Below are 14,328 nucleotides of genomic sequence, written 5' to 3'. Positions count from 1 at the left end.
CACCGAGGTGTCCATACCCCACTACCCACTTCATGTAAAACAAGAATCACCAAACACTACTCCAAGACAAAGTCCTTCAGGACCAAAGTCCCCGTTCAGAGACAACAGTCCTCTGTCTCAACGAAAGTTCCCTCAAGTTATAGAACTTGATTGAACATCCGTTCAGTTTCATTCGTGGTATTTTATATATATATATATATAGTGTACTTTTGTTACAACTCATCTCATATGGCCGTTGAATCAACTTTTTGTTAGGCCATTTAATGAGATTGAAGCACTTACCTCCATTATATATGTAGTTGTATGACACTCTACTATATTATTTTAAGTCTATTTTCTTTCTGTTTGCAGTTGTGATTTCACAATGATTCACTTCAATTTTAATTCCACAATTAATTAATGAGGAAAGTGACATTAATACTCCAAAATAAACCAAAGTACAGATTTTATAACAAATACTCATAGTACATTATAGCTTCAAAATATAAAATAACATAACTTGGACACTAACACAGTGCATCATTTACTGTTTTTGGGAGAAGTATCCACTCCTCATTTGTCCCCAACTTCTATATCATCTCCATTTCGGTCCTCACCTTTGTCAGTCGAATCTTTCACATTGTCCTGTTCGGGTGATTTATTTGCACCAGAACATTCACCCTCATCAAACAGTGAGCAAACAGAATTAAGGATAGCCTCTTCATCATTATCATCATTAGAATCCCACATGCAGGGAAACTCATTAACACAGCAAAGTTCTCTAACTTGCTGCCCAGTGAAGCATTGTCCCATCTCTCCATGTAGACATAAAGCAGAAAAAGCTTCTATGAAAGATTCATAACGAATTATTTTTATGGACGCATCAAAAGTAGTGTTTTTGCTTACAGCATCTTCGTACGTACTATAGATACCTTGATTTGGTCCATTGAAAATAACCCAGTGTGGACCTGAACTCATACTTGATATATTGTAATGCTAATAACTAAATTACAAGTTAATTTCTCTATAAACTTGATGCTGGATTGGAAAACGTCTCAAGTGTGTTATATAAGTCGTGGAGAATAACCCTATAGTACGTTTTTTAGTTAGCTGTACTCCATTGGGATGTACTCCATTGGGCACATCTGATGTGTCAAAAGAGGGGTGCTTAAATCTTTGAATTACACAATTAAATACACGTGTAGGCGTACGTAGTATGGTCAAATGTCAACATTATTCATCAATCCCATTTTTCCAAAAAATCTAATGTCCTACGGTACTATTCTAACGTACGACGATGATTTAACTTATAAGAAGATGTAGGTGAAGGGCCCATTAATATCAGCCCAACATATATAAATGGGAGAAACTACCCATTCTACTGAAAAATGTCATCACTTTAATACACGTGTACACACAGGGGGTTTTCATAATAGTACTGCGTTATATTTGTAAAGTACAGGAATGGTTGAATTCATTAAAAGATGTTGGTATAGGCCCATTAATATAAGCCCAATGGATTTAAATGTGAACAACTAACCTTTTATTAAAATTTTCTTCTTTTCTTAACAAATTTTTTTTTAAAAACAAAAAAAGTACAATGTTTTATTTCGGACGTACGAAAATGGTTCAACTCATTGAAAAACTTAGGTGAAGGCCCATTAACATAATGCCAATCTATTTAAATCCCACCACCAAACCTTTCAACTCAATAACATCACCCCTTTAAATTTTTCGTCAAATAACCTTATTTTACAATTACATGTGGAATGAAATTAAAACAATTTGTACTATTATATTGTTCTGACGTACGAGAGGAGTTGAGTTCAGATTGTAATATTGTAGAGGCCCATTAATATCAGCCCAACAGCTTTATATGTGATCACCAAATGAGATCACCAACTCCACATAACCCTATTATCTCAGTCCTTTAAACTCACAAAATCTAATTTCAATCCCCTCAGCACCCTCTAAACCTTACTCCTCATCTACAATTCTTACAAATCAATAACAAGCCAACATGAATGACGAACACACTTATGAATGGGAAACCATCACAGCAGAGCTAAACATCATAAAACCAGTGAATGAGATTGAAATACAGGACGTGCTAGGCAAGAGTCTCGACAAACTGGAAAAATGGGAAGCATTTTACGAAATATACGCAAAATGGATAGGTTTCGGCACAAGGAAAGATGATGTACGACGTTCTCATGGGGTCATTGTAATGCGGAGGTGGGTTTGTTGTTCCGAGGGTTCAAAAAAAATCGCATCACCCGACACACCAAGAAAAAAAAGACCTCATGACGTCACTAGAACCGGATGTCAGGCAGCATTGCGTATTTTACTCACACAACCGTGTAACACTTGGAAATGCAAAGAGTTCAGCACAATACACAATCACGAGCTGGCTTCATCGAGTGAGGTACAATTTTTGAGATCATATAGAGTTATGTCCGATGGGTTGCTTGCCCAAGTTAGGTCGATGAACTCCATAAGAATTAAAACTGCCAACATAATGTCTCATGTTGCTTTGCAAAGTGGAGGTTACGAGAAAATGCCATGTCAACTTCGAGATGTGTACAACAGGGTTGCTGGTGCGAAGCGAGAAGAGAAGATAGAGACGGACTCAGAAGGGGCTCTGGGATTTCTTGATTGTCTCGCAGAGAAGGATCCTAATTTCTTCGTTGTCTATCAGGTTGACGACGAGAATCGCTTGGCTAACTTATTCTGGGCAGATGGAAACTCACGCGTGGACTATGTAGCTTTTGGGGATGTACTAGGATTTGACACAACCTACATGACAAATGAGTACAATAAGCCCCTCACTGTTCTCATTGGCGTCAACCACCATTTCAACACATGCATCTTCGGATTTGCTCTCCTCCTCCACGAGAAGCTTCCATCATATTCTTGGCTACTTCAAAAATTTCTAGAATGCCATGGAGATAAGAAGCCAAATGTTGTAGTTACTGACCAAGATGCGGCCATGAAACAGGCTATCGTTGAACACATGCCCGATGTTACGCACCGTCTCTGCGCTTGGCATCTCAATACAAATGCTTCGAAAAAGGTTAAAGATCCGATCTTCTTAAAAACATTTAAGGATCTCATGTACAACTACTACGAGGAGGAAGAATTTGAAGCAAGATGGTTAGACGTCATCCAAACCCAACAACTAACAGATAATGAATGGTGTCAAACAACATTCGAGTCAAGACAACAATGGGCAGAAACTTATTTAAGGGGTTCATTCGTTGCAGGAATGAGAACCACACAACGTTGCGAATCCATCAACTCCGCTCTAAAAAAATTTTTAGAGAAGAATTATTGCTTGCGTGAATTTGTAACAACCATAGATATGACAGTCTCAAAGCTCAGACACAACGAGACTGCAAATGACTTCAAAAGCAGATGCACTCGACCTCACCCACCTAATCCTACATGCTTGACCACTTACTACAACCAATGTGCTGCATTCTACACAAGAACTATGTACCACAAGGTTGCTGAGCAGCTTGATTTAGAGAATAACTGTAAAGCCCGCTTAGTTAATTTGGAAATTAGCAGTTGTTTATGTTTAAATTATGAAATTATTTATAGCTATTTAAATAATTTATTACTGTTATTTACGGAATTCAGAAATGCATGATTATGTCATCAGTAGTTTTTATATTTCGCATTTCCGGTGTCCGGTATTTTGGAACTCGGCGTTTGGCTCAGTAGAAATCACAACTTAGTATGTTAGTATTTTGGGGACGGGTTTTAGACATTGGGAATGTCGGGAATGGCCGGGAATTTAGAATTTCCCAAAAATACCCCTTTAGTATGATTTATGTGATTTTATGATGGAGGGGCAAAATGGTCTTTTTGCCCCAATGACTTTTTGTCTTTTAGTGACTTTTATTAATGGAAAATAAATGTTAAATGTTTATTTTAATTATTTATTTTGGCTGAAATAAGGTATTATATGCATGAAAATCCTTTTTTCTCTCAAACTTTACACTTAGCAAAAAATTAGAAAACTTTGAAAAGAGAATTTTCTCTCATTCTTTCTCTCTATTTCGGCTTGGTGTGAGCTGCTAGGGCTGGGGGATTTTCTCATCAATTCAATCATTTTTTCTACCATTTTAAGTGTAATTCAATTGTAGGTAAGATCCTTGAACTTGTCCTTCTATGTTTTCTTGGAATTTTGATAAAAAAAGATGAGTAAATGCATGTTATTTTGGGATGTTGTGCTGCTGTGTTTGTGATATGATTTTTGAGGTTTAAATCTTGTTCAATTGATTAGAATAGAGCTGGTTATGATGCATGCTAGTTGTGTTGTTCAAAGTTTTGATTTTTAGCTCAAAAATGTGGTTTTCAAAGAGAAATGTTTATGTTCTGTTGCTGTGATATTGTTGATGTTTTTGATTGTTTTCAGAGGCTTAGTTAAGCTTGTTTAAGTAAGTTTAGATGGATTTGATTGCATGCTAGCTAGGTTTGCTCAAGTTTGAGTTTAGAACTCAAAGCTTGAGCTCTAATGGTGATTTTTGAATTCGTGCAATCTGGGTGGTTTTGTTGCCTTAGAAATGTTCTAGGGGAGGTATAGAACAGGTCTGGAAGGTTTCATGTGATTTGGGGTTGAATTGTGCAAGTTATGAATTTTTATGGTTGCTGCCTGCGAGGAACCGGAATTCCGGTTGTGCATCCGGAATTCCGGATGGGTGTTCTGAATTTTCCCAGAACCGGAATTCCGGTTGGGCAACCGGTCTACCGGTTGGGGAATTTTTCCGAACCCTAGTTTTCCTCGTTTTTAGGTTTTTAGGGGTATTGCCATGCTTTTTATCGATAGGGAAACTTTTAGTTCCTAGTTTTAGTCCCCGGGAAGTGATTTAGCGTGTCACTTATAGCGTTGTGATTTTTATGGTTTAGGAGCCAGTAATCCGCCGCTCAGCTTCTGTTCCAGTCAGGTTGACCGGCACACCTGAAATCGGAATCCAGGTAAGATTAGTATAACAGTATGCATATGTAGATTACATGTTTAGCGTGCATGTAGGAAGCCTGCTAAATTACATTAGTTATGTATTTAGGCTTCGAACCATCCAACCCTGTCACGTCGGTACAGGCTGGAGTATGACCAGCAGCCGGAGTATGACCGGTTCGACCGATCAGGCTGACATTTGGTTGGTGGTTCAGTGCTATTGACCTATCCCGTCGGTACAGGCTGGAGTATGACCAGCAGCCGGAGTATGACCGGTTCGACCGATCAGGAGGATACTTGTCAATAGTACCGTCCCTATGAACGTTCAAAACTCAGTACCATGTTGGACATGGCAGTAGTAGCTCAGTACCATGTTGGACATGGCAGTAGCGGGACTCAGTATCGTGTTGGACACGGCAGTTAGTTATGTATGATATTATTATGCTTTTCTTACTGAGTCTGTCGACTCACAATTTATGTTCATGTGTAGGTAAAGGCAAGGCTGTAGCTGATGAACCGTGAGCGAGCTTATGAGATTGTACATGTCGGGGCGGTTAGGCCTGGAGCGTACGATCCTCGGGACAGCAAGGCTGAGATTTTTGTAACTGTCGTTAGACGACTTTGATTTTGATGTAATAGTTAAACTGTGAAACTTTTTGTAAATATTTTTATAATCGGGATCTTGAGTCTTTTATAATATGTTTTACAAGTTTAATCAAAAAGCAAAATTTTAATTAATCACGTTTTTCCATAAACCTCGTTGATTAGCAACGAGCTGCACAGTACGTTTAAAAATCACGTAATACGCCTAAGGTAGTTAGGGTGTTACAATTTGGTATCAGAGCCGCCAGGTTGTCTTCCGAAGATCGTCACGACATGTACAATCATCATCAGCAGTTAGCTCGGTTCACGGTTCAGTAAGCCTTTATTGCTTTAGTAGTTTATTTTATTCAGTTATGAAAAAGAAAAGCCTGTTAGGAAGCATGTTAGTAGCCTGATAGTAGAATAGGCGCATGTTTCATTTCTAATTTCCAAATTAAGCGGCATTAGTAAGCTCGCCTTGAATACGACCTGATATGCCAACTCTTGGTTTCGCAGGCGGTTCTAACTAGATGGACGCCAGGCGGACTACCAGGAGTCAGGGCAACTCCGTAGGGTCGAATCAGGGACAGGGAGCTCAGTTTCCCCCACCTGCCAGGGGCCGAGGTAGAGGTCCCCGAGGCAGGGCTCGTGGCCGGGGTGATGAGAACCCGCCACAGGCTGCCCAGGCTCCCCCAGCCGATCAGGGAGCCCCGAACTGGGAGTTACGGTTTGCGGAGATGCAAGCCCGGATCGAAGAACAAGACCTCGAGATTCAGAGGTTGAGACAGCAGGGTGCTCCTGCAGTTCCTGTGCCCATAGTTCCAGTGGCACCTGCCCTCGCCGCCTGTGCCGAGATAGTGGTGGCGGCCCACAGATTGGAACCTTTATATGAGCGGTTCCGGAAGCAAGCACCTCCGGTATTCCTGGGAGGTCCGGACGTGATGAAAGCCGAGCAGTGGCTAACGGTGATTACCAGAATCCTGAACTTCATGGGTGTCACCGGTAATGACAGAGTGGTGTGCGCCACGTTTCAGTTTCAGGAGGACGCGTTGGTATGGTGGGACATGGTGTCTCAGATTCACGATGTCACCACCATGACCTGGGAAAGGTTCCAGGAACTCTTCAACGCGAAATATTACAATGAGGCGGTCAGAAGCGCCAAGAGGAAAGAGTTCGTTCACCTGACCCAGCGGGAGAACATGAGCGTCACTGAGTATACTACTCAGTTCGATCGGTTGGCGAGGTTAGCCTCGGGAATTGTGCCGACCGACTTCAGCAAGAAGGAGAAGTATCTGGACGGGTTGAATCCCAAGATCAGGCATGACCTGATGATTACCACCGACGACAGCACCACCTATGCTCAGATGGTGGAGAAGGCACTGCGAGCTGAGGGCGCAGTGGGGTGCATGTCAGAGTCAGCTAGTACTCCGATTAGTGGCGGAGCTCCTACCCCTCCTGCATCAGGCTATAGCAGGGGGAGTAGTGGTTCGGCCATTGATCAGAGGAAGAGGGCACCCACTGCTTCCGGCGGCTCGAGTCAGAACAAGAGGTTCCGGGGGAACCAGAACAGAGGGAGTCGTCCTGGTGGTAATGAGACCCGATTCTCCTATCCCGAGTGCCCTAGCTGCAAGAGGCATCATCGGGGTGAGTGCAAGGGGCAGGGATGCTTTCATTGTGGCATGCCCGGACACTTCAAGAGGGAATGTCCCCAGCTCCGGCCAGAGGCACCGAGAGCTCCAGCGATACCCACTCCAGCCAGGGTGTTCGCTATCACGCAGGCTGATGCAGATGCCAGCCCATCAGTTGTTACAGGTCAGCTTTTTATTAACAACTCGCTTTATTCAGTGCTGTTTGATTCTGGGGCTACACATTCTTATGTGGCGGCCAGAGTCTTTAGTAAGTTGGGTAGACCCTTTGATAGATATGAATCAGGGTTTGGAACCCTGTTACCTGGCGGAGAATTGGTTATCTCCAATAGGTGGATTAGGTCTATGCCGATCAGGATAGATGGTAGAGAGTTAAGCGCTGATCTGATAGAGATGAGCTTAGTCGAATTTGATATTATTTTAGGAATGGATTTCCTATCTAAATATTCGGCGAGCATTGACTGTAAGAGGAAGATGGTGGTCTTCCAACCGGAAAGTGAAGAACCGTTTGTATTTGTGGGTTCGGTTCAGGGATCTCGGATCCCGGTGATCTCGGCTATGTCAGCGAGAGAATTATTGCACGGCGGGTGCTTAGGGTTTCTGGCCGTGGTGGTGGACACCACTCGGCCAGATACCATTCGGCCAGAGGACATCAGAGTGGTTCGGGAATTTTTGGACGTCTTTCCCGAAGAACTTCCAGGGTTACCACCTCAGCGGGAGATCGATTTCGTGATTGACTTGGCACCAGGGGTGGATCCGGTTTCCAAAGCCCCGTATAGGATGGCTCCAGCTGAACTTAAGGAACTAAAGATTCAGCTCCAAGGGTTACTTGACATAGGGTTCATTCGGCCCAGTGTGTCACCCTGGGGAGCCCCGGTTTTGTTCGTCAAGAAGAAGGATGGATCTATGAGGATGTGCATCGACTACAGAGAGTTGAACAAGTTGACGGTGAAGAATAAATATCCATTACCTAGGATCGATGACTTGTTCGATCAGCTTCAGGGGAAGACGGTCTTTTCTAAGATTGATCTCCGTTCGGGTTATCATCAGTTGAGAATCCGAGAGGAGGACATTCCGAAGACGGCTTTCCGCACCAGGTATGGACACTACGAGTTCTGGTTATGTCATTCGGACTAACCAATGCTCCTGCAGCATTCATGGACCTGATGAATAGAGTATTCAAGGATTTCCTCGATATCTGTGTGATTGTGTTTATCGACGACATCCTCGTGTACTCTCAATCAGAAGAGGAGCACGAGTTACATCTTCAGATGGTACTGCAACGACTTCGAGAACATAAGCTCTACGCCAAGTTCAAGAAATGTGAGTTCTGGTTGTCTCAGGTGTCCTTCCTAGGGCACATTGTGAGTAAAGACGGGATCAAGGTGGATCCCGGGAAGATCGAATCCGTCAGGGATTGGCCGAGACCGAAGACAGTGACAGAGATCAGAAGCTTCTTGGGATTAGCTGGGTACTACCGTAGGTTCGTGGAGGGGTTCTCCAAAATTTCAATGCCCCTAACCGAGCTTACAAAGAAGAATCAGCGATTTATCTGGTCAGATAAATGCGAAGCTAGTTTTCAGGAGCTGAAGCAGAGATTGATTACTGCTCCGGTGCTAGCTTTGCCTTCGGACAAGGAAAAGTTCGTAGTCTACTGTGACGCATCCAAACAGGGTTTGGGGTGCGTATTGATGCAAGCCGATCGGGTTATCGCTTATGCCTCCCGTCAGTTAAAGGATTATGAACAGCGATACCCGACTCATGATTTAGAATTAGCCGCAGTGGTTTTTGCACTGAAGATTTGGCGGCATTACCTGTATGGAGAGAAGTGTGAGATCTATACCGACCATAAGAGTCTCAAGTATTTCTTTACTCAGAAAGATTTGAACATGAGACAAAGGCGTTGGTTAGAATTAGTGAAGGACTACGATTGCGAGATCCTCTATCATCCCGGAAAAGCCAATGTAGTGGCCGATGCCCTGAGCAGAAAGGGTCCCGGGCAAGTAGCTAGCATGGTTCAGATCTCACCCCAGCTAGCTGAGGATATGGTTAGATCCGGCATCGAGTTTGTGGTAGGTCAGCTTCACAACTTGACGCTGCAATCTGATCTGTTGGAAAGAATAAAGGTCGCTCAGATGACAGATCCGGAGTTAGTGAAGATCCGAGATGAGGTATTGGCTGGTCAAGCCAAAGACTTTTCAGTGTCAGATAGTGGGATGCTTTTGTATAAAGCCAGGGTTTGTGTTCCGAACAGTGTGGAATTGAGAAACGAGATCTTTGAGGAGGCTCATTCTACTCCATATTCTCTGCATCCCGGCACCACCAAGATGTACCAAGATTTGAAACCGTACTTCTGGTGGAACGGTATGAAGAAGAATTTGGTAGAATTCGTATCGAGATGCCTCACTTGTCAGCAGATCAAGGCTGAACATCAGAGACCAGCAGGGTTGTTGCAGCCTCTAACCCTACCAGAATGGAAATGGGAGGATATTACGATGGATTTTGTGGTCGGGTTACCTAGGACCACGGGTATGTATGATTCCATCTGGGTAGTGGTGGACCGATTTACGAAATCTGCTCATTTTCTGCCGGTTAGAACAACGTTCACAGTGGATCAGTTGGCAGAACTGTACGTCAGAGAGATAGTGAGACTTCACGGAGTACCGAAGTCCATAGTTTCGGACAGGGATCCGAAATTCACCTCCAAATTTTGGCAAAGTTTGCAACGGGCAATGGGTACAAAGCTAAAATTCAGTACAGCATTCCATCCTCAGACAGATGGTCAGTCCGAAAGGACAATTCAGATATTGGAGGATATGTTGAGAGCCTGTGTTATGGACTTTGAGGGTTCATGGAGCAAATATCTACCGTTGATAGAATTTTCGTACAACAACAGTTATCAGAGTACGATAGGGATGGCTCCCTATGAACTGTTGTACGGTAGGAAATGTAGATCCCCTATCCACTGGGATGAGACAGGGGAGAGGAAATATCTGGGTCCAGAGTCAGTTCAGCGGACCAATGAGGCGATAGAAAAGATAAAAGCTAGAATGCTTGCCTCACAGAGCAGACAGAAGAGTTACGCAGATCCGAAACGCAGAGATGTTGAGTTCCAAGTAGGGGAACATGTGTTTTTACGAGTATCTCCGATGAAGGGGATTAAACGTTTCGGGAAAAGAGGCAAGTTATGCCCTAGATTTACAGGACCTTTCGAGATTCTCGAGAAGATAGGTCAAGTGGCATATCGGTTAGCATTGCCTCCAGCCTTATCAGCAGTGCACAACGTATTCCATGTCTCAATGTTGAGAAAATACGTTTCAGACCCCTCTCATATACTCAGTTATGAGAGTCTTCAGCTTCAGCCAGACATGTCATATGAGGAACAGCCAGTGCAGATCCTGGATAGAAAGGATAAAGTCCTTCGGAATAAGACCATAGCATTGGTCAAGGTTCTCTGGAGAAACAGCAAGGTGGAGGAAGCCACCTGGGAGCTAGAGTCAGATATGAGAGCTCAATATCCAGAGTTATTCAGGTTAGATTTCGGGGACGAAATCCTTTTAAGGGGGGGATAGTTGTAAAGCCCGCTTAGTTAATTTGGAAATTAGCAGTTGTTTATGTTTAAATTATGAAATTATTTATAGCTATTTAAATAATTTATTACTGTTATTTACGGAATTCAGAAATGCATGATTATGTCATCAGTAGTTTTTATATTTCGCATTTCCGGTGTCCGGTATTTTGGAACTCGGCGTTTGGCTCAGTAGAAATCACAACTTAGTATGTTAGTATTTTGGGGACGGGTTTTAGACATTGGGAATGTCGGGAATGGCCGGGAATTTAGAATTTCCCAAAAATACCCCTTTAGTATGATTTATGTGATTTTATGATGGAGGGGCAAAATGGTCTTTTTGCCCCAATGACTTTTTGTCTTTTAGTGACTTTTATTAATGGAAAATAAATGTTAAATGTTTATTTTAATTATTTATTTTGGCTGAAATAAGGTATTATATGCATGAAAATCCTTTTTTCTCTCAAACTTTACACTTAGCAAAAAATTAGAAAACTTTGAAAAGAGAATTTTCTCTCATTCTTTCTCTCTATTTCGGCTTGGTGTGAGCTGCTAGGGCTGGGGGATTTTCTCATCAATTCAATCATTTTTTCTACCATTTTAAGTGTAATTCAATTGTAGGTAAGATCCTTGAACTTGTCCTTCTATGTTTTCTTGGAATTTTGATAAAAAGATGAGTAAATGCATGTTATTTTGGGATGTTGTGCTGCTGTGTTTGTGATATGATTTCTGAGGTTTAAATCTTGTTCAATTGATTAGAATAGAGCTGGTTATGATGCATGCTAGTTGTGTTGTTCAAAGTTTTGATTTTTAGCTCAAAAATGTGGTTTTCAAAGAGAAATGTTTATGTTCTGTTGCTGTGATATTGTTGATGTTTTTGATTGTTTTCAGAGGCTTAGTTAAGCTTGTTTAAGTAAGTTTAGATGGATTTGATTGCATGCTAGCTAGGTTTGCTCAAGTTTGAGTTTAGAACTCAAAGCTTGAGCTCTAATGGTGATTTTTGAATTCGTGCAACTGGGTGGTTTTGTTGCCTTAGAAATGTTCTAGGGGAGGTATAGAACAGTGTCCGGAAGGTTTCATGTGATTTGGGGTTGAATTGTGCAAGTTATGAATTTTTATGGTTGTCGCCTCGCGAGGAACCTAATTCGGTTGTGCATCCGAATTCCGGATGGGTGTGCTGAATTTTCCCAGAACCGGAATTCCGGTTGGGCAACCGGTCTACCGGTTGGGGAATTTTTCCGAACCCTAGTTTTCCTCGTTTTTAGGTTTTTAGGGGTATTGCCATGCTTTTTATCGATAGGGAAACTTTTAGTTCCTAGTTTTAGTCCCCGGGAAGTGATTTAGCGTGTCACTTATAGCGTTGTGATTTTTATGGTTTAGGAGCCAGTAATCCGCCGCTCGGCTTCGTTCCAAATGTTGACCGCACACCTGAAATCGGAATCCAGGTAAGATTAGTATAACAGTATGCATATGTAGATTACATGTTTAGCGTGCATGTAGGAAGCCTGCTAAATTACATTAGTTATGTATTTAGGCTTCGAACCATCCAACCCTGTCACGTCGGTACAGGCTGGAGTATGACCAGCAGCCGGAGTATGACCGGTTCGACCGATCAGGCTGACATTTGGTTGGTGGTTCGGGCTATTGACCTATCCCGTCGGTGACAGCCGGAGTATGACCAGCAGCGGAGTATGACCGGTTCGACCGATCGGGGAGGATACTTGTCAATAGTACCGTCCCTATGAACGTTCAAAACTCGCACCATGTTGGACATGGCGGTAGTAGCTCGCACCATGTTGGACATGGCAGTAGCGGGACTCAGTATCGTGTTGGACACGGCAGTTAGTTATGTATGATATTATTATGCTTTTCTTACTGAGTCTGTCGACTCACAGTTTATGTTCATGTGTAGGTAAAGGCAAGGCTGTAGCTGATGGACCGTGAGCGAGCTTATGAGATTGTACATGTCGGGGCGGTTAGGCCTGGAGCGTACGATCCTCGGGACAGCAAGGCTGAGATTTTTGTAACTGTCGTTAGACGACTTTGATTTTGATGTAATAGTTAAACTGTGAAACTTTTTGTAAATATTTTTATAATCGGGATCCCGAGTCTTTTATAATATGTTTTACAAGTTTAATCAAAAAGCAAAATTTTAATTAATCACGTTTTTCCATAAACCTCGTTGATTAGCAACGAGCTGCACAGTACGTTTAAAAATCACGTAATACGCCTAAGGTAGTTAGGGTGTTACAATAACTATTTCGTCATAACTCAAGAGCAACAAGGAGAGTGGCAGATATTCACCATTGGAAAGTTTCAGCATCCGGACGTCCAATACTGAGTTCATTACTGTGAAGGCCGACGAGCACTACACTGTAGTTGCTTGCTCTATGAAAGTCAAGGGTACCCTTGTAGACATTTATGGGCTACAATGAAAAGATTAAACATGAGAAGAATACCTAATTCTCTTCTCATGAAGCGATGGAGCAAATCCGCAAAGATAAATCTCCACCTATATTTTAACCCGCCAGCACAACCACAACAGCACATTTACGAGATGGCTAGGTTTAGATCTCTCAGTTCACTGACTTATAACTTCACTTTCTATGCAGCAAAATCAGAGGACTCGTACAACCGTGCAAAGGAAGAGCTTGAACGGCTAACTCTAATGTTGAAGGAAGAATTTGACTTGAATTCCAATCTGGAAGGAGAGACGCCACAACCTGGAAGATATCGTAACAACCCCAAAATTATTAAAGACCCCGAAGTTGTGAGAACAAAGGTTACGGGAAATACAAGGGAAGGACCAAACGGGGAGCAGATCCCAAGAAACTCAAGACATTGTCGCATTTGTCGCTCATCAGACCATGATTATCGACGGTGCCCAAATCGTCAACATAACACTGGATCTCAGGGGCAACAACCTCCAAACAATCAACCAACATCTGACTCATTCAATGACCACTCCAACGCGTATTTCCCGGAACCGCCTTCCTCCACACAAGAGTCTTACTATGGTCATTCTTATAACTAGCTACTTTTAGCCATTGTTGTTTTAACGTTTATGACTCTACTTATTGTTTCAAAAATTCTACATTTATATACTTCTTGTTATGTTTGGCGTGTTTAAGGTAATTTTCTCATCTTCACCAAATCTCAAAATTATTATTGACGAACAACTAAATTATGCCTAGGAAAAAAAAAACACTCAATCTTATAAGGTGAAAAAATATATTTTTCTGGTAATTTTTAATATACGAAATATTTACAATTAAAAAATTACACCAACTAAAAACTCAATGTATAACAACAAATAAATTCATCACTTAAAAAAAAAATTTCTAAACAATATACTACGAAACGTAAAAGAACGTACTCGTATGTGAAATTTTTTACTCGGTACGTGATATTATGTACACTAATTTTACTAAACATCACGCAGAAACAAGTAATGTACACGGTACTCGATATAATGTACTTAATTACCATCCCACAAATACATATGATCTTATGAATGAAGGAAAATACCAAAATAGCCTCAATCCGACAACATGGACCCACTGCCTACAGTGTTTTCGTACCATCAATTG

At 42.0% G+C, this 14,328-nt stretch overlaps 1 protein-coding gene across 1 annotated transcript; it reads left to right on the top strand.

Annotated features, from left to right (window-relative positions):
- Window positions 1-1,999: 1,999 nt before the first annotated feature.
- On the top strand, window positions 2,000-13,772 carry LOC133038233 (protein FAR1-RELATED SEQUENCE 5-like). The gene is made up of 2 exons (XM_061116322.1): window positions 2,000-3,515; window positions 13,351-13,772. The coding sequence occupies exons 1-2, from the start codon at window positions 2,000-2,002 to the stop codon at window positions 13,770-13,772; spliced, it is 1,938 nt and encodes a 645-aa protein (XP_060972305.1).
- The last annotated feature ends 556 nt before the right edge of the window (window positions 13,773-14,328 follow it).

This window comes from Cannabis sativa, chromosome 5 (genome assembly GCF_029168945.1).
Source record: "Cannabis sativa cultivar Pink pepper isolate KNU-18-1 chromosome 5, ASM2916894v1, whole genome shotgun sequence".
Taxonomy (NCBI): Eukaryota; Viridiplantae; Streptophyta; class Magnoliopsida; order Rosales; family Cannabaceae; genus Cannabis; species Cannabis sativa.
The sequence above is the reverse complement of the archived record's forward strand: the minus strand, read 5'-3'. Positions and strand labels throughout refer to the sequence as shown.

What these genes read in the sequence shown, in the direction of transcription:
- LOC133038233 (XM_061116322.1), top strand. Translation starts at nt 2,000, where the DNA reads ATGAATGACGAACACACTTATGAATGGGAAACCATCACAGCAGAGCTA. An exon ending in GCTTGATTTAGAGAATAACT is followed by an intron (nt 3,516 to 13,350) that starts GTAAAGCCCGCT and finishes CTTTCTATGCAG; the next exon opens with CAAAATCAGAGGACTCGTAC.